The sequence below is a fragment of the Chinchilla lanigera genome, unplaced genomic scaffold (assembly GCF_000276665.1).
Source record: "Chinchilla lanigera isolate Chin_1 unplaced genomic scaffold, ChiLan1.0 scaffold00012, whole genome shotgun sequence".
Classification (NCBI taxonomy): domain Eukaryota; kingdom Metazoa; phylum Chordata; class Mammalia; order Rodentia; family Chinchillidae; genus Chinchilla; species Chinchilla lanigera.
Window position 1 is genome coordinate 3,721,372 of NW_004955413.1, and position 18,385 is coordinate 3,739,756.

The 18,385-nt window shown below is 37.1% G+C and overlaps 1 protein-coding gene across 2 annotated transcripts in view; it reads right to left on the reverse strand.

Annotated features, from left to right (window-relative positions):
* Vwf (von Willebrand factor) overlaps positions 1–18,385 on the reverse strand; it is a 153,119-nt gene that overhangs the window by 48,902 nt on the left and 85,832 nt on the right. For both annotated transcript variants that reach the window (XM_005378755.2, XM_005378754.1), the window contains 2 exons: positions 18,070–18,113; positions 17,565–17,742 (listed from right to left, as the gene is read on the reverse strand). In XM_005378755.2, the coding sequence (XP_005378812.1) occupies positions 17,565–17,742; positions 18,070–18,113 (222 nt within the window). The remainder of the gene's footprint in view (positions 1–17,564; positions 17,743–18,069; positions 18,114–18,385) is intronic.

Genomic DNA, 18,385 nt, shown 5'->3' on the forward strand with positions numbered 1-18,385 from the left:
ACAAGAAAACTGTTTAGGTCGACATTTCTCCACACATCCTCCAAACACAACCCAGAACAATAAGAACAAATTAAACTATGGTGCAAAAAGCATGCCTTCCACTTAACCAGAAAATACAGACTTCCCAAACTTTAAAATAACTGCAAATAAAATAGGAAGAAAGAAATACACTGATTCCCGGGAAGCAATCGCTTCTTCTTTACCCACCTTTGTCCTGAACAACAGCACAGAGTTACAAGACCAAAAGAAGAAAAGAAGACAGGAAGTAATCAAAAAGGTAACTGTTATCTAAGAGTAAAAACATTTTTAAAGTGACTTCTGTACAGAAAAGGAAACAATTAACAAAGTGAAGAGACAGACTACAGAATGGAAGAAAATCTTTGCCAGCTATTGTCTCACAGAGAATTAATGTCGAGACTATATAAGAAATTCAAAAATCAGAACACCAAAGAACCAATTAGCAAATGAGCAAATAAATCAAATAGACACTTCTCAAAAGAAGAAGCCAAAATGGCCAATAAGTACATGAAAACGGGGGGCTGGGGATTTAGCTCAGCGACAAAAGCTCCTGCCTGGCAAGCGCAAGGTCGTAAGTTCGGATACCGGTACCGGAGGAAAAAAAAAAAAAAAAAAAGTACATGAAAACGTGTTCAGCATCTTTAGTGGTATGGCTTGTATCTAGACGTCCCCTCTAAGCCTCATGTGGTCATAGGTAGGGCTTTTTGGAGGTGGCTGGATCTAGGGTTTGTGCCGTTCAGCAAGGATGTGATGCCAGAATTGATTCATGGTGCAATGCTAGAATTAAGGGTATGAATGCTATGGCAGGTAGAAAGAGCTGTGGTTAGAACTTGTCGCTTGTCATTTGCTTGCTTGCATGTAACTTGCTACCTTTTGCTTACTGTCTGCCATGAACTGTTCCCCCTCTGTGATGGCCCCCTGCCTTGGAGCCAACTTACTATGGATGGAAATCTCTAGAAATTGTCAGGTACAATAAATATTTCCTCCTTTAACTTTGGGTGTAGGGATTTTGTCTCAGCCATGAGAAAAGTAGCTAAGAAGTTTAACTACTTAAGAAATGCACATTAAAACTACAAAATTTCCACTCACCCCAGTCAGAATGGCTATCATCAAGAATACAAAAACAAAACAAAACAAAATAAAAACAATAAATGATGGTGAGAATGTAGAGGGGGAAAGGAACACTTTACATTGTTGATGGGAATGTAAATTAGTACATCCATATAAAAATCAGTACAGGGGCTAAGGATTTAGCTCAGCGGCAAAGCACCTGGCTGGCAGGCACAAGGTTGCGAGTTCGATTCCTGGTACCAGAAGAAAAGACAAAAAAAAAAAAATTAATACAGAAATTCCTCAAAAGAATAAAAATAGAGATACTATTTGACCCAACTATACCACTCCTAGGTATACTCCCAAAAGAAATTAAAGACAGCATACTACAGGAATACTTGTATATCTGTATTTGTTGCAGCACAATTCACAGCATAAGGAGTGGAAACAGTTTCAATGCCCAATAATAGATGAATGGATAAAAAATATGATATGTATACACAGTGCAGTATTATTCAGCCATAAAGAACAAGGTCATGGGGCTGGGGATTTAGCTCAGCGGCAAAGCGCCTGCCTGGCAAGTGCAAGGTCGTGAGTTCGGTTCCCGGTACCGGAGAAAAACAAAACAAAAAAAAGAACAGGGTCATGTCATTTGCAGGAAAATAGATGGAACTGGAGATCATTATGTTAAGCAAACAGATGAGAAAGTTAAATATTATGCTTTCTCTTACATGAGGAATAGAAGGAGAAGAGAAGGGAGAAGGAGGAAGAGAAGGAGGACAGGAAGAAGTAGTGGTAGCGGAAAAGTAGGGTAGACCACTAGAGATGAGGAAGGGGATGGGGAACAGAGGAAAGAAAGGGAAGGCGGAATAATTAAAACAAGAAAAAACAGACTCTCAGTGATTATTACCATGCATTTTCTAAATAAAATCACATGTAACCTCTGGAACTAAAAATATAATAGTTGAATAAAAACTGCCTTGATATTTCAGGAAGAGTGAATAAATTCCAAGATGACAAAGTATTTCTGAAGTAAACTGTGATGAAGAATATGAACAGGATGGATTCTGCAGGAGAATTCTCCTGCGTAGTCAACACCTAAGAGTACAGTTCAATAACCAGTGCTTGTAGTTACGTAAAAATATCCATGTATAAATATACTAACTGCTACTTATTAAACAAGACCAGAAACACAAAAAGATAACCTCACCCAGTCTCTTCTGATAGGCAGAATTCTCATTGTACATAGCCATTTTACCCCCCACCTTCTTTTCATGTCCATTTCTGCCCAAAAATTAGACTAAAATATACTGTCACTTTAAAAGTTAACCATACGAAGGTGATGCTGAACAAAATAAATGTAACAAATCAGAAAAAAAAAATGTTAAGGCATCCTCAGATGTCACAGCAGGATGCCTAAAATACACAAAATAAGACAATCTGGAAAATGTACCTGCTGGGTGGGGTACAGAAAGAAAGGAGGGGCTGGGTGGGGGTAACTCAGAGGTAAACCACTGCCACCCCAGCATGTGTGAGGCTGTAGGTTCACTCCTAGCACCTCAAAAAAAAAAAAAAAAAAGGAACGGAAAAGCGATTAGTAGTTGAGTGATGATACGAAGAAGAAACAAAAAGAAGAGAATTTAGGGCCCAGAAACACAGAAGAAATCAGAGAATGTAATATTCTGCATGCACACTTGCTCGTGCACACACACCCTACTAAGGAAATGACTTTTTTAAGATGATAGGAGAGAGCATCATTGAGTTAGAAACCTTGTAAATCCCACAAAAATAAAAGAATAAAACTGAGAACATCTATAAAAGTTACTGTACAAATCAGAAAATGAGAGTAAACACCCCTTGCAAAGGGAGCTTCCACAAAAAAGAAAAATAAAGATCCAGAAGAAAATTGTAAGACAACATTTAAACATATTCAAATGTTTTAAGAAATGAAAACCACCTCAAATCAGAATTTCAAAAACTAAGAAAATAAATGGGCAAAAATAGGAATAAATTTAAATAGTTGATTGAAGTCAGGAGGGAAAAAAATGAAAGAAAGGTATAAAACTTACTCAGAAATGAAGACTAAATTGTAAGAACCCAAGGGAGAATGGATTAAAATTAAAAGGTAATAAAAAGCATTGAAAAAAGCAAGAAATCAACAAGGAGGATGAAAATGAGCTAAAAGGAAAAAGTAAGATGGTCAGAACAGAAGTAAATGTAGGTCCTGTAAAAAATGGAGTCTTTTAAAAAGAAAAACAAAACAATGAAATAAATATTTTAAAACTATGACCCATTAAAAGATCTGTAAACCAAAGAACCAAATCAGGAAGCATATGACCAATGTCTGGAAAAATTAACCCTAAACACTCAACTTGGAGACATATTACAGTAAAACTATTAGAATGCAAAGATAAAGAATTCATCCAAGCAAAAAGATCAAATAGTTCATAAGGGCAAAACAATTAGCTTGGTATCAGAATTCGCAAAAACAACATACAAAGATCTGCAATAAGAGCATAGAATTTTCCAGAAATTCAGTGAAAGAATAAATCAAGAATTTCATATCTAGCTAAGTACTCATCAACCATCAAGGTTGCAGAAAAATTTTTAAAAATACAAGAATTTATGGAATTATGGGCCCATAAGTCCTTTGAAAAATCTACTAGGAGCAAAGTTTCCTCCAGTTAAGAGATGTCCAGGAAATGTTATCCAAATAATTGAAAGTGAGGATTTTATTTACATAATCACCAATGTACAACTAAAATAAAGGAACAGTGGCAATGTACAAAAATCATGTGTTTTGAAAATGTGGTAATTATACAAATACAAAAATGGAAGGCAAAGAAGAAGGATGAGAAAAGTAAAATAATCGTCATTGTACAGGCAACAGGTAGTAGATGGTGTTATTCAAAACTGACAATCTAATTAATAAATGAGAAAAAAAGAGTCTGAGGACGCTTTAAAAGATACAAGTACAAAGGTAGCAATAAGAATAAAAACATAAACCATCTTAAGGAAAAAAAGAAAAAATTAAAAATTACAAGGTAAAGAATAATACATGACACTGTAGAAAAAATGAAATAAAATATAACAAAAATTACAAAAAATAAAGACACTAAGATCAAACATAATATGGAAATAATAATAATAAGCTTAACTCATCTGCTAAAACAACAAGTTTTCCAATTTGGCTCAAAAGCAAGGGTCAACTAAATGCTGAGACATACTGTATCTAAAATTCGGAAAGGCTAAGGTAAAAGATATCAGGCAATATGCAAGTGAGGATAAAGACTGGATATCAGACAAAGCAAAATTCTAGTGAACAAAAAGATATTCAAACATGACTAACCAGAGTGTTTCTGAAGCTAGAACTAACAATGAAAATGTAACAACTGTAAATACCTGTGCATCAGCTAACACTGCGAATATCTTTATGAAGCAAAAACCATGGGAGATGCAGATAGACAAACTAATAATAGTATAATTTTACACACCACTCTCAGATAAAGTGAATAAAAAATAAGCAAGAATATAGAAGATTTATCTAAAGAAAAATAGCTGTAGTTGTGGAGAGAGAGAACTTAAACTCTATACCCTGGTAATACAAAATACAACTTCAAAAACCCAATCACATATTAGATCGTGAGTAAAATAACAGTAACTTCCATAAAGTAGAACTATTACAAAAGCACTCTGAATTCAGTATGATAAAATCAGTTTTTTTTAAAGGAAGGCCTTCACATTTGGATGCTTTAATATGTATTATATAAATCTTGAGTAAGAGAGAAAATACAAATATTACAGAATCTAAAATTATAATAAAAATATATATCTGATTCAGTGGGATACAATTTAAAGTGATTACAGGAAATTCACAACACTAAACACTTTTTTTCAATAAAAATGAAAGAAAAATTTAAATTCCCAATTTCAACAAAGTAGAAAAGCACACAAAGAGTAAGCTTAAAGAAACTCTAAAGAATAAAATAAGATTCTAGAAAAAGAATAAAAAAGTAAGCAATTAATAAATTAAATTTCTGATTTTTCAAAAAACTCACAAAGACAAACCATGAGCTAATCAAAGAAAGCATGACTCTATAACTTAAGAAATGGAAAAACTTGCCATTGAAATACATTTTTAAAAATGTTATAAAAGACTATTTGAAGACCTGTATGTAAAAAATTTGAAAATCTATATGAAATGGATACAAGAGATTACTAAATTAACTCCTTAGATAAAATCAAAGTGTTTAAGCATATCAATTTATATGAAAAAAACTTAGATAAAATTAGCAAGAATTAGAGTTATACCCACCAAAAAATGAAGCCCACATAGTTGTATAAGAATATATCACCAAAATTTCAGATTTGATAGTTTCAATACTCCATAAACTGTACCAGAGTATCAAAAATGAGAGAAATCTCCTAAAATCTTTTCATGAAACAAAGCTTAACACTGACATCTAAACTAAATAAAAACAGTACCAAAAACAAAACAAAAGCCTGCAGGTGGGAGTCAGAGGGAAGAGAGTGGAGTAGGACGCACCAGAATTCGCTCTACCTGGACAACAATTGCCTGGCAGAAATGATGTAGTAAATCAACAGAAACTATCCCTGAGAAAGACCAGATGGTAGACTTACTAAACAAAGATTTTAAACAACTGTCTTAAAGATAATCAAAGAACTAAATGATCTAGACCAATCAAGAAAATTAATGTTTGACCAAAATAAAAATATAAATTAAAAGACAAGAAAATATGAAAAGGAACCAAAAGAAGTGTGGAAGATTATGGGAACTTAAATATATAACTTAACTTTCTGTTTTCTCGTGACCTAAGAGGCTAATACATTATAGAATACAATTATTAGTCTATTTTGGGGGGCCCATAGTGAATAAAGATATAATTTTGTAGCATCAGTAAGTGAAAGAATGTGCACATGGAACTGAGGGGCAGATATTTTTGTTACCAAAGTTAAACTGGCACAAATTCAAAGCAGAGTGTTATAAATTTAGGACATTAAATATAATCCCCACAGGAGCCACAAAAATAACCAAAGAATATACACCAAAAAAATTAAAAGGGGATTTAAATGCTTTCCCTCAAAACTCCAGCCAAACATAAATGACAACATGATGAATCTTGACGACATTATGCTAAGTGAAATAAACAAGCCACAGTGGGTTTAAAAATACTGTAAAATTTCATTCAGAGAAATGAAATCATATTCATATTCAGTGAAATCATATACTAAAGTATTTAGTCAAATTAATAGAGGCAGAAAGTATCACAGTGGTTTCCAGAGACAAGATTGAGGGGGAAAAGTGAGTGACTGTTTAATAGATATAATTTAGCTTTTGCAAGATAAAAAGTTCTGGAAGTGGGTGGTAGCGATAAGTGTACAGCAATGTGAATTTATTTACTATCATTAGGCTGTTCACTTCAAATGGTTATAACAGTAAATTTTATGTTATATATATTTTACTTTAAGTTTGAAGAAATAATTCAGTATCTACAGATCAGCATCACTTGTGAATATCAAAGCCAATGCACTAAATAAAACATTTCCAAAGAGAATCCAACACCATGTTAAGAAAATAATATACCATAATCAAATGAAATCAATTTAGGAAAATCTTTCAAATAAAACACCACATTAATTTATCTAAGGAAAAAAATATATAGGGATAGCTCCATAGGGGCTTGAAAAGCCTTCACCAATACCCAAATTCCACTCATAAAAAAAATCCAAGAATATAAGAATGAAAGGTTACTTTCTTGATATTATAAAATACATTGTAATATATTTACATTTGTGTGTACATATATGTGTGTGTGCATTTTTCCCTGAAGCTAATATCTTATTCAATGACGATATTAGAAGCACTTCCACTAAGATAAAAAAGGTAACATTATTTACAATCTCCATTACTACTCAACATTGCATCAAAAAAATAATACAGTTATACAAGAAGAATTAATTGGAGGCACAAGAGTACATTAAAAATGTAATGTGCACCCCTGTTTATAGCAGTACAATTTGTAATAGCTAAATCTTGGAAATAACTCAAATGCCCATCGACTGAGGAATGGATAAAAAAGATGTGGTATTTTTATACAGTGGAGTACTACTCATCTATAAAGAAGGATAAACTTGAGACTTTTATAGATAAATGAATGCAACTTGAGACCATACTCATAAGTGAAATAAATCAGTCTTGCATGTGTAAACATGATATTATCTCTCTAATGTAAGAAGCTGAAAGAATAAATAAGATCCAAAATGTACAATAGACATTGTGAAAGGGAAAGAAACTGCTCAAAAGGAAAGAAATTGGGATGGGGGAAAGGAGAAAAGAAGGAAGGGGAAAAATGTGTGTGTGTATATATATGTATATATATATATGATAGTAATATATATTTAATATATATTAAATATTTAATATACAGTGATATATAGTGATAGTGAGATATATATTTAAATATAATATACATATATATTTAAGATAGTGATGTACTGCTAATTTGCACTAGATCATTGAAAGAAAGGTTTGCATTTATAACCTTTGATCAAAGTTTTCATGCCTGTATCTTATAATCTGAGCAACTACTTTCAAGATAACAATAAGCAATATACTAACATTGTTATTCTCCTACTACCTCGCTTTGAAATTTTGTATCATTATTTTTATTGTTTTTCCTCTTTAAAAAAAATAAAAATGTAAAACAGTCATATGTTCAGATTATAAACATCATGCCTAGAAATCCTTAGAATACCTGTGATAAAACTAATTTAATTTTTAAAAATTTAATAAGGTAATAGGATATGAAATTGAGATACAGAAATCAATACCATTCATATACACAAATACCACTAAATTATCACAAAGAAAATGAGAAAACAGTTATCATAACAAAAAAAGAAGTTTAACTCCTTGAACTAAACCAAGTAAGACGTATGCAAAATCCATGTGAGGAAACCTTAAAACACCCCTAAAGACAGATGAGGCAGCCTGAAAATGATCAGACACATTTGTCCTTGAGTAGGATGATTCAGTGTCATAATACTGCCCGTTCTGCCAAAGTTAGCATCAAAGTATAGTCAACGCCAATAAAAATATAGACTTTTCATGGAGCTCAGCACCTTGATACTAAAGTTTATGACAGGGGCAGGGGGAAAGCATGAAGAAATAGCCAAGCAAATGAGTAGAAGAAAACTAGGTGGAGGTTCTAGTCCTGTCAGACATTGAAACATAAATAAAACCTCTGTAACAAAGATAGTACAGTACTTGGGGCTGGAGATGTGGTTCAGTGGTAGAGTGCTTGCCTAGCATGCACAAGGCCTTGAGTTCAATCCCCAGTACCACAAAACACATGAATAACTAGTGACCAGCAGAATCAGATTTGAAAAAATCCAAATTTTTATTTGGAATACAAATAAAAAATACAAAGGTGAAAATTTAATATGTGATGAAGTTTCTTCCAAAATATTAGGGCAAATTTTGACAACCCAATAAATGATACTAGGCAGCTATTATTAAAAGATAAAATCCCATATATGAATTTAATGGACATCTAAATGTAAAGATGAAATTGCACATGTACTAAAGGAAGTTATAACTGTTCTCTTTAATTTTTCAGTAGGAAAAGTCTTTCTATCTACAACTCAAACGCAAGGGTCAGTAAAAGGAAAAAAAAGATTAAAAATTGACTACATGAAAATAAAGAAAACTTGTATGACAAAAATTGTCAAAATACAGCCAAGACAAGAGCTACAAATGGAGATGGTATTTGCAATCTGTCTTACAGATTATGGGCTAACAGCACCAATATTTTTAGTAGAAAGTAAAGATTAAAACCCAATGGAAAGAAGAAATAATGGAAAACTCTGGAACAGGAAATAGCCAGCTTCATGGAGCCTAAAAGTGCTCCACCTGGGATGAATCTGCAGGAGTCCACACCATGATACATTGTATCAAATTGCAAATTCAAAAATAGAGAGAATTTCAAAAGTAGCAAATGCAGAGCATGTGCAGCCAGGAAGCATGGGACTATTAGCAGATTCCTCAGCAGGACCCTTGCAAGCCAGAGGGGAATAGCGGGGATGTGTGAAAGTGACACAAGAAAACAACTTCCAATCATATAGACTGTACCTGGCAAAACTGTGCTTTCAAAGTGAAAGAGAAACAAAAAGCTTCTCAGATAAACCCTGAAGGAGTTAATTCCCACTATACCTACCTTATAAGAAGTGCAAAATGGAGGTCTGAATGTTTAAATGAAAGATTCGAGGCAGCAACACAAAAGTATATGAGTCTAAGGCTACTGAAAAAGAAATACAAGTATATAGAGAAGTGCAGAGCACCGACACTGTAATCGTCCTACAATCGTAACTTGCACCATAATGCAAACTGTAACTTTGAATTCTAGCACAAAATCTCAAAAAGTATTTTTAAAAACTCAAAAATAAGTTCATGAGCTAAAATAAATCTCTCCTTCTTTAAAAAAATCATTTCATGAATACGCAATATAAAAAAAGATGTGATCTGTAACATCCCTAACAGAGTTGGGAATAAGAAATGAAAAAGAATTTTGTGTGCAACTGAAGTTAACTTTTTATCAGATTAAAACAGATTGTTTTAACTATAGGACCTGGTACCAAAAAATGGGAAAGAAATCAAAGCACCTCACTACAGGAAAAAAATATATATATGTCAATGAACTAGAAAGGCAATAAGAGAAGAGAGGAAGACAGGAAAACAGGGGATAGCAAAAAGTAACAAAATGGCAATGGAAAGTCATTTCCTGTCAGTAATTACTGGAGATACATGGAGATGGAATAAACTCTCCAATCAAAAGATATAGAGTGACTAAATAAAATTTTAAAGAACAAGATCCTGCTATATGCTGCTCCTCCAGCTCACTTTAAATTTAAAGACACACATAAGCTGAAAGTGAAGATATAGAAAAAGATGATTCCATGCCAATGACAACCAAAAGACAGCAGGAGATCCATATTATATCAGACAAGTGTACACTGTAAGTTGCTCATGATCACAAGAGAAAAGAAGACTATATAATCGACACTTCACCAAGAAGATGTAAAAATTATATATGCACACAACATCACAGCGGCCAAACACTGACAGAATTAAGGTGAAAGAAATCCACAACATAGTAAGAGATTTCAGTGCCTCACTTTTAACAATGTACAGAACATCAGGATAGAAGATCAGTAAGGAAAGAGGACTTGAACAGCATTATAGATCAGTGGTGGCAAACCTAGAGCTTTCAGTGACATAAACATCCCACTGCAGCACGCATGCCACAGATTCACCGCTACTGCTACAGACCAAGTGGATCCAATAGGCACATACAGAACACGCCACCCAACAAACACACAGAGAACACTCTCTACAGGAGATCACATGCTAATTCAAAAGACAAGAACGACAAATATAAGACAGAAGTCATACCAAATATCTTTTCACACCACAATAAAATAAAAGTCAGTAATAGAAAGGAATTTCAGAAAATTCACAAATGTATGGAAATTAAACAACACACTTGCACAACAAATGAGTCAGAGGAGAAATTAGAAATGTTTTTGAGATAAATGAAAATTTAAAAACATAACATAGCAAAACTTATGGGATACAACAAAAGCAGTAAGAAGAAAGTCTATACCAGTAAATGCCTATATTTAAAAAGAACAAGTATCTCAAACAATATACATTTACAATTTAGGAAACTAAAAAAAGAAAAACAAACTAAGGCTAAAGTTAGTAAAAAGAAAGAAACAATAAATTTTTGAGTAGAAATAAATGAAACATAGAGTAGAAAAATAATTATAAAATTCAACAAAGTAAGAGTTGCTTTTTCAAGAGTTCAACAAAACTGATGAACCTTTAGCCAGACTAAGAGAAAAAGAGAAAACTTAGAAAAATAGAACCATAAATGAAAGAGGCAGCTATAACACAGAAATAAAATGAATTATAAGAGACTACTATGAACAATTATACACCAACAAATTGGATAACCTAAAGAAATGAATAAATGTTTGAAACATACAACTTACCAAGACTGAATGATGAAGAAATACAAAACCTAAACAGACTTACAACTAGTGGGAAGATTAAATTAGTAATCAAAACCTCCCAACAAAGAAAATCCCAGATGGTATCACTGGAGAATTCTACCAAATTTGAAGAATCCATGCCAATCCTTCTCAAACTTTTCCAAAAAAGAATTAAAGGAGGGAATACTTCCAAACCTATTTTATGAAGCCAGAATTATGCTGATATCCAAGTCAGACAGAGGCGTTCTATGGAAAAGAAACTACAGACTAATATTCCTGATGAGAATAGATGCAGATATCCTCAGCGAACTACAAGCAAACTGAATTCGCCTGCATGAAAGGCACATACATCATGTCCAAATAGAATGTATCCCTAGGATGCAAGGATTGTTCAGTATTCAAAAATCATTCAATGTGTTGCACCATACTAACAGGAACAAGGAGTAAAAAAAATCACCTGATCATCTCAATAGATATAGAAAAGGCATTTGTCAAAATATAATACCATTTCAAGATTAAAATATTCAGCAAATTAGAAGAGAAGGGAATTACCTCAACAAAATAAAGATTATTTGTGAAACGTCCACAACTAGCATATCTACGGTGAATTAATGGTGAAAAACTAAAAGCTTTTCCTCAAAGATCAGGAACAAAGCAAGGACATCCCTCTCACCATTTCTATATATTCAATATAGTACTGGAACTCCTAGCTCAAGCTGTGAGGTAAGAAAAACAATCCAAACCATAAAAGAAGCAGTAAGATGATGTCTGTTAATAGATGACATAACTTGATGGAGAAAGTTCTAAAGATCAAGCACACACGTACACACATACAAACACCCTGTTAGAAGTAACGAAAAAATTTAGTAAAGTTGCAGGATACAAAATCAACGTACAAAAATCAGTTGTATTTTCATAAAACTAACAACCTAACCATATGCCAAAGAATGGAATGAAACCCTTGTGTCATCTATCAAAATTAACTCAAAATCAAACTTAAACATAAAACTTGTAAAAGAAAACATGGGGGAATCTTCATAACCTTGGTATTGGTGATGATTTCTTGGACATGACACCAACAGAAGAGACAACAAAAGCAAAAAAATGGGCACAGGGGACTGCACAAAACTAAGACACTTCTGCACTGCAAAATAAACAACTACCAGAATGAAAAGTAACCTGTGGAGTTGAAGGAAGTATTTGCAAACTGTCTTCTTTTCTTATCACTGAAACACAACATCTGCAACTTAGGAGGAGAGGTTTATTTGGGCTCCTGGAGGTTTCGGCCAGCTCCAAGGCAGGACCGGCACTGTAGAGGCCCTGGGTGGAAGACAGCTGCTCATGTCAAGGTGGCCAGGAAGCAGAGAGAGAGGGAGTCCAGGGAGGGAGCTGCACCCTTGCGGGTGACCGCCTCTAGCCAGCCTCCACCTCCTAACAGTAAGTCAACTGCCACCCCCACAATCCAATAGCCTCCCTCCAGCACCTCTGAGGAGGGAGGCTTTGGGGAAAGCACTCCACACACAAGTACAACACAAGCCTGTATTTGATAAGGAGCTGGTATACAAAATATGTAAGAAGTCCTGGGCTGGGAATATAGTTCAGTGGAGCTACACCTACCTGGCAAGCACAAGGTCCCTAGCTCGATTCCCAATTAAAAATGTGTGTGTGTGTGTGTGTGTGTGTGTGTGTGTGTGTGTGTGAATTTTTACAACGCAATAGCAAAACACACAAACTAACCTGATTAAATTTTTTTTTTAACTTGAAAAGATATTTCTCCAAAGAAGATACACAAAGAACCAACTGGTATATGGAAAAATATCCAACATTACTAATCACCAAGGAAATGCAGATAAGAAGGGCAATGAAGTATAACTTCATACAAGTTAGGGTGGACATTTTTTTTAAAAATAGAAATAACGAGTGTTGAGTAAATGTGAAGAAACCAGAACCAGTGTGCAGTGCTGGTGGGATATAAAATCATGCAGACACAATGAAAAACTGCCAAGAGGTTTTTCAAAATATTAAAAGTAGTACTACCACGTAATCCAGCAGTTACACTTTTGGATGTTCATCCAAAACCATTCAATTCAGAATCTCAGTTAGATATCTTACATTTCCATGTTCATTGCAAGCATTATCCATACTAGCCAGCAGAGCTAAGCGTGGTGTCACATGCCTGTAATCTCGGAACTTGGGAGGCTGAGACAGGAGGAGAGCCACAAATTCAAGACCTGCCTGGGCCACATAGTGGGTTCAAGGCCAGCCTGTGCTACATAGAGAGACCCTGTCTCAAAAAAACAAATTAAAAAAATGCCAACAGACAAAAACAACCAACTTGAGCACCAATAGACAAAGAGATGAAGAAATGTGATATAGATGCCATAGTTGTTAGGGTTGAGATAAAGATGTCCCCCAAATGCCTCATGTGTTTGGAAGGTGGTTGGATTATGGCGGCGCCACATCTGTCTGTGAATTCATCTGTCAGTGAGCTCAGCAGCTGAATGTGCTGTTAGGACAGGGGTGTGGTTGGAGGTGGGTCACTGTGGGAGGTGACAGGGAACAGCGTGTTCTTGTCCTTGGCTCCTCCCTCCTCTTGCTCCTGGATGCACTGAGTTTGAGCAGCTTTCCCTCCACCAGGCCCCTCTGCCACCCTGTGTCTGCCTGGGAGCCAGCAGACCATGCTAAAACCGTGAGCCAGAACAAACCTTTTTAAGCTGTGGGTGTTGGGTTATTCTGTCAGTGACAGGAAAGTGACCAAGACAATTGAGGCTTTCAAAAGATCATTCTTCTTACTTTGCTACAACATGGATGAACTTTGAGGGCATTGTGCAAAGGGAAATAAGTCAGGCGTGGAAGAACAAAAACTGCATGAGTCCACTCAAATAAGGTATCTTAAATAGCCAAAGCCACTGAAGCAAAAAGCAGAGCAGCGGTTTCAGAAGCTGCTCAATGGCACGGAGTCACAGTGGTGCAAGACAAAAGGGTCCCAGAGATTTGCTTGCACAGCAGTGTGCAACAGCAACCAGCACTGCACCACATACTCGGACTTACTGAGGGTGGATTCCCTGCGACACGTTCTACTGGAGTTTTTAAAACTGGAAAAAACCAAGAAGATTATTCACAGAAGAGATATAAAACAGCACTTAAACATATGAAAAGATGTTTAACCTCACTCGTCATTAGAAAAAATCAGTCTCAAGTACACTGAGATACCATTTCCTACCTGAGAAGGAAGAAATTGTCAGAGAGTAAAAAGTATAACACCATCTGTTGGCAAGGCTGGGAGGAAACATACTCCCGTACATTGCTAACGGAAAGAAGACTGAGAGGAATTCCAGTTTGGTACAACGAAGTCTTGCCTTTTGGAAGAGAATCTAGCAGCATCTAACAAAACTACGTGCACCTCTACCTTTGAACCCCAAATCTTGCCTCTCAGAATCAACCTTGAAGACACACCTGCAGCTATAGGGAAGTTCATATATTCATGATTACTTCTGAAGCATAGTTTGTAATTGCAAAATATTGGAAACAACTTAAATCCACATGCATAGAAGAGGTCAATAACCATGGTGTAAAATAAAGTACTAAGAAGCACTCTTTGAATTCACATGGAATGATTCACAGAATATGCTTTTGGCAGGGAACAGGCAAAGCTAACTTTCATCAGAAGAATTGCAGGAGTGATGAACCAGACATGAATGGGATTAGTAATCTCTAGGTTCTGAGTGGGAATGGATGAGAAGAGAAGGAAAAGAGAGTGAGAGGAATGCTTCTGAGTGTGTCTGGGAAGTTCTATCATTTACACCATCCCCATGTTTTATGTACCAAAACCAAACAAAGAGACCAAGAAAAGGATAAAGGAGCCCCAAATGGAATACAAACAAAACAAATTAAGCTAATGGTAACAGTATAACTACAGTGAAGGAGTGGGGTGGAGATGGGGACTAACCTAAGTAGCTTTGGGAAACAAAATTTTACTCTAAGTTTGATGAGAGAATTGTACACAAACAGGGTGCTCTAGTTAGTAGATTTGTCTTTCATTTAGGTAAGGATGAGGAATTCTGACACTAGTTTGTGTGTGCTCCTCAATAAGCAAGCTTAGAGTGAATGGTGACAGCCAAGCTTCCCACTGAGCAAGGAAGCAATGAAAATATGTCGAAAGAACCCAGAAGCCGAGCTGCAGGGACTCCCAGTAGCCAGGTCTGGGTCACAGCCACAAGAAAATAATGAATGCTCCTAACTGATTATACCACAAAGATAAAATAAGAATCCATGTGTCCGTACTGATACAGTAATTAATTTAATTATAAAGAAAGAAAATTCCTTTCTTTCAAACAATTCCAACTAAGGAACATGCAAGGGATGATGGAAAATGAAATTTTCTATTTGGCAAACACTACAGTGAAAAACATTTTTTTCAGCCAAGAATCATCAGTGGATGCCAAACATGGCAGGTAAAGGTACATGGGTGTAGTTTTTAAGTATCTCTTCACACGAGGGAAAATCATAACCTCACAGTGGAGACGCCTGGCGAGGCCCGCCTACCCCAGTGCTCATGGGCCACATCGGCAACAACCGGCAAACTGGCCGAGGAGCCTGCGCACAGGGGCGCGGTGTGTCTTCGGTGGAGACCTTGAAAAAGCATATAATCTGGATTTCACCCAAGTTGAAGGACATTCTCAAAACTACTGGATGGTATTCTTCAAAAACACCAACATCAAAAAAAGAAGGGTTAAGATACTGCTCCAAATTGAGATCAAGAAAACATAAAAATGGGGGGATATGGGATTCTGGACTGACTCGTGGGCCCAAAAACGAAGGGCATTTGGAGAACAATGGGCAAAATGTAAGACAGTAGTGTTTTTACCTATGTTAATTTCCAGTTTTGAGTATTACACTGTGATTATATAACAACCTGGGTAAAGGCACGTAAGAAATCCTTGCAGTGTTTATACAACTAAGTCTGAAAGTATTCAAACTTTAAATATTTTTAACTTAAAAATTTTTGTAAATATCCAGCATCTGATTTTACCACCCTTAAAGGGCTTCGCTTGCTTTGAATTGTAGCGATATCGGTGGACTGGCATTGCAAAGGGGAAGCAGCTTCTGTGTTGTGCATCCCCCAGAGGGACAAGCAGGAAGCCCAGAGCGGGTGAGCAGGCCTTGCTGGAGGCCAGGAGACAGGACTGTTCCACGCACTTATGGGGGTCACTGCACCGGGGGTGACACCTGCCTGAGAAATCTGTTGAACAGAGGTAGCTGGGCAGCAAGACGGAGGGTCCCTGCTATCTGTGGAAGCAAAAAGTTGCTTGTTTTGTCTCACTGGTATGGCAGAGGCATAGAATCCGGGGGACTAGATGCAGAACCTACAAAAGGAATGTGTCAGTAGTGATCCTGTCTGGAGCACTTCTGCCGAAGAGTGAGTCTTTTGACTCCAAAAGATAGTCCATGCGAGATTGAAAGCCTCAGGGCCAGAGGCTTCACGGGAGAAAAGAAGCAGCCAGCCAAGGCACAGACACCGCTCCTTGAAGCCCAGAGGAACACAGCAAGGGAATCTTTTGGGAAATTTTAAAGACGGCTGGCAAGAGAAAGAGGCTGCTGTCAACACCCGCCAGACGAGATGCAGAGTGTTCACACAGCCTCAGAACCTTCTGACCCCATCTCGTTCTGTGTCTGTCTCCCTGCACTGAGCTGTGAGAGAAGCAGCCCTAACTGGGTCTGGGGAGGTGTTTTAACTCTAATCAGGTTCCAAGTTTTGATTACTACATGGTAGTGGGCATTTAGTTAGTAATCGACTTTGTTTGTTGCTTTGTTTGTAGCATGAGGTCTGGAATGATTTCATCCAGGCCAGCAGGGAATCTGTCCCCCTAACGTCCGAAAAGAGAGTGAGATATAAAATGCCTCCCACAGTTGTCTACTCGTCATAACGGTTATGAGCCACCCACTGCTGAGTAAGGGTCATCGCATGTAGCCATTCCTCCACCCATGGGGGAGGGGGATCCCCACCACCCTCGATGACTTGACTACACCCTCCTCTTACAGCAGGCCACCCTGATGATGCCTGTTGCATCCCTCCCCATACAGCCATGGGTGCAGTCAGAGTGCTTTCTGGAGCCATCTCTTGCACTGCTATACATCCACCAGTAAGTCTCACACACACAGATTCTGGGGCTGACTGACCACAGACTCTTCCTTATGGCTATGCACTGTCTGGGGAAGGGCCTCCCAAAGACAGGGGAAGAAAGCAGTGATTCCTGAGAGGTTCAGAGAACAGGGCCGCATGGGTGAAGGAGGAAGGTGCACATGGTAAGCAGAGAAGGGAACTTCCAGGCTGGCTGTTGGCTTCTGTGCTAACTTTCCCCACAGCCCGACTAGCCACTGCTCCTCTGACACGGTCGAGGGAGGGATAGCAAAGGACTCACAGGGACAGGTCCAGCGGCAGCCACAGGTCTCTTCCACCCGTATAGGGAACTGGCTGTTTGAGCATAAAGGCTTGGGCACCTGGTCACAGTTGACCCGGTGACTCTGCAGCAAAGTCTGGCCATCCGGCAGGCAAGTCACTGTATGGCATTGATCTGGCAAAGTCCAGACATCCCCAGGCTGCACAAGAAAAAGCAGATTTGGGAGGACACAGGATGAGATGTTGTTCCAGTGCCAAGCTCAGCTACCCGCAACCAACCACCCCCACAGACACAGGGATAAGGGTTGGACTCCAGCCTAAATGGCAAGGAGGCTGTCCATGAGACAGGAAGCAGAATACACAATATACGGGTGGGTTTCCCAAAGCAGAAAAACAGTAAGCAGGAGAACTGACAAAGATGATAGCAGGACTAAGACCAAAGGAGGAAAAATTATTCCAAAGAAGGAATGCAGCCCTCAGACTTACATTTCTGATCTTTCTTTCAAAATCAGCAAAGAGGAACTTACCCTCTTCTCATTCCCATGATCATCCATGCAAATTCTAACAAACCCTGAAAGAGACACAAATAAGACCTTAATTGCCTCCCATCGCTCAGAAATTCTAAACCATTCATAATGTCTGCTTGGGCTACCCGGTCTAGTCCTTGAAGTTACCTCAACTCTAGAAAGAATCTGAGTGAGTTTCTCACAGTGGAGGCAAGGGGACCTAAGGTTACCACCCTGTAACTCTTCGGACACCATTTGTGCCAATGATAGCTAATAATTATGATGACAACAACAGTGACCATACGGGAGTACATTTTTACAGTCATACAGTCATTAT